The following is a 2500-nucleotide window of genomic DNA, read 5'->3' on the forward strand; positions in this document are numbered from 1 at the left end:
AAATCAAAACCAAAATCAAAATCAAAACCAAAATCAAAATAAAAAACAAAATCTGAACCAAAATCAAAATCAAATCAGAATTAAATCAAAATCAAAATCAAAATCAAAATCAAAACCAAAACCAAAACCAAAACCGAAATCAAAACCAGAACCAAAACCAGAAGCAAAACCAAAACCAAAACCAAAACCAAAACCAAAACCAAAACCAAAATCGAAACCAAAACCAAAACCAAAACCAAAACCAAAACCAAAACCAAACCAAAACCAAAAAAAACAAAACCAAAAAAACAAAACCAGAACCAAAACCAAAACCAAAACCAAAACCGAAACCAAAACCAAAACCAAAACCAAAACCAAAACCAAAACCAAAACCAAACCAAAACCAAAAAAAACAAAACCAAAAAAACAAAACCAGAACCAAAACCAAAACCAAAACCAAAACCGAAATCAAAATCAAAACCAAAACCGAAATCCTCAACATCTCCCCCAGCGGTCCCAAGGGCGTGTCCCAAGCCGCCTCCTCACCCGCGGGTCCGTTCTCTTGGACGGCGCCAAACATGGTGGCGTTGGGGAAGACCGGCGCGTTGTCGTTGATGTCCTTGACCAGCACCGTGACCTCCGTCTCGGCGAAGTGCGTGTCCTCCAGCCTGAGCACTTGTCCTCGCACTTCCCACCCTCCTCCTTGCCCTCCAGCGTGGCCTCCTCCTCCTCCTCCTCCTCCTCCTCCTGAGGGAGTCAACAGGTCCTGGTCGGTGACGTTGTAGCGACTGCGGTTCCTGTCGAAGACGCTGACGTACTTGCACCTCCTGGCGTCGGATTGCAGGTCGCGCTGGTCCACCAGGTAGCTCAGGTAATGCTTATTCCAGTGGAAACTCGAAGCTCTGGTGGATCTCGAGGCCCTGGTGCTCTCCTCGAGGGGGAACGAGAGCGGATCAGAGGCGAGAGGGGCGTCGGTGCCCTCTGGAGGTGCTACTTCAACTTGACCAGCGTTTGATCCTGGTTTTATATGTTTTCTATGGTCCTTGGAGGTGCTGGGGACTACGGCGTGGGAATGCTGAGTCTGGATTTCTTTTTTTCGTAATCCCACAGACTGGTCTTCCGTGGCGCTCGAAACCTCACCATCAAGAGCCCCTCGACTCCACCAAGAGAAATCAGGAGAAGATGAGACTGATTTAACCTCTATCCTCCCAGTCCCTTCAGGTGGAGCGTCACTTGGCCTGCGTCTTTGTCTCGGGGTGCGTGACGCTGACAGGTCGTTCTGCGCCGTCGGCTGGAGACGCGAGGGCGGGTGTAAACGGTTCCCAGATTGAGGAATGTGGTACCCCAGCCGCTTCTTCGCTTCGCTGGATGTACCAGGAATTCCCCCATCATTTTGCAACAGATCTTTAGATGAAAACGAGTCAGTCTGTCGTTTTCTCTTCCTTTTAGAGCCCGCCAAGTTTAGTCTTTGGCGAGAATGAAACCGAACTTCGTCGTAGAACTCGTGCCTTCCGCGAGCAACTTCTGCATCGATTCCTCCTTCTTCCCATCTCGTCGCGAAGACTAGGTTCTCTTTAGGCTTTTCTTTCGCCTCTTCCTCCATATCCTTCGCTCCAGACACCTCCCTCTTTCTGATCTCCCTCCACCTCGTGCTCCCAGACAACCAATGCCTTCGCCTCTTGACTGTCTGTTTGCCGTTGTCACTGTATCTAGAGAAAGCCTCTGTGTTCCCGCCCAGGAGATGGTGACGTGACTTCGGGCTGCTTCGCCACTCGCCTTCCTCGACCTCCGGCGCCTCCAGGTCGAATCTAGGACCCCGTTGGGAGGGTCGCGGGGACTCGGGGCTTCCTCGGTATCGGGAGAAAATCCTCTGGCCATCCTGAACCCGCACCTTCACCCTCCAGACGCCTTTCCCGTTGGGGGGGTCGCGGTCGAGGGCCTGGGGAGAGGGGCGAGTGTTTGTTTATTGTTGTTTTCAATATCAGATTTAATCATCATCCTGATTTATCCAGATATATAATTGTCTTTATAATGTGACTACTGTTTCTTAGGAACTCAGGAATAATTAACTAGAGAAAGCGAAATGTCAAAGCTGGTGATATTAAAAAAAGGTCATCTACTTGATAATGCTTCAGCCTATGAGAAAACACAAGTGGATTATAAATGATTTATACAATTAGGGCGTTCAAAAAAAGCGTTAGCTAATTTGTCCTGATAAGACATTCATTTAAAAACATTATTTTTATATTTCTAAATCAATCTGGTAAAAAAGTTAACATCTTACATACGTTTTCACTTCAATCGTGTTATCATTTTATTATTTCCATAATATCATGATCTTCATTATGGTCTTTGCAGGTAGGAAATTAAAACAATGATAGAAAAAGCGATATTATTAATTATGAATATAATGATGTAATGATAATGATAGAGAATAAATGTAATAACAATTATAATGATGATATTAACAATGGTAAAAAAAAAGTTATAACAATTAAAATGATAATAATTAACAATGATA

General features: G+C 45.2%; 1 protein-coding gene across 1 annotated transcript in view; it reads right to left on the reverse strand.

The window, feature by feature from the left end:
- LOC122257649 (putative neural-cadherin 2) overlaps positions 1–2500 on the reverse strand; it is a 174561-nt gene that overhangs the window by 29434 nt on the left and 142627 nt on the right. Inside the window, exon 6 of the mRNA XM_086551621.1 lies at positions 526–1918. Coding sequence (XP_086407747.1) covers positions 526–1918 — 1393 coding nt within the window. The remainder of the gene's footprint in view (positions 1–525; positions 1919–2500) is intronic.

This window comes from Penaeus japonicus, unplaced genomic scaffold (assembly GCF_977035675.1).
Source record: "Penaeus japonicus unplaced genomic scaffold, GWHDUDI00000001_assembly GWHDUDI00000025, whole genome shotgun sequence".
NCBI classification, from domain to species: domain Eukaryota; kingdom Metazoa; phylum Arthropoda; class Malacostraca; order Decapoda; family Penaeidae; genus Penaeus; species Penaeus japonicus.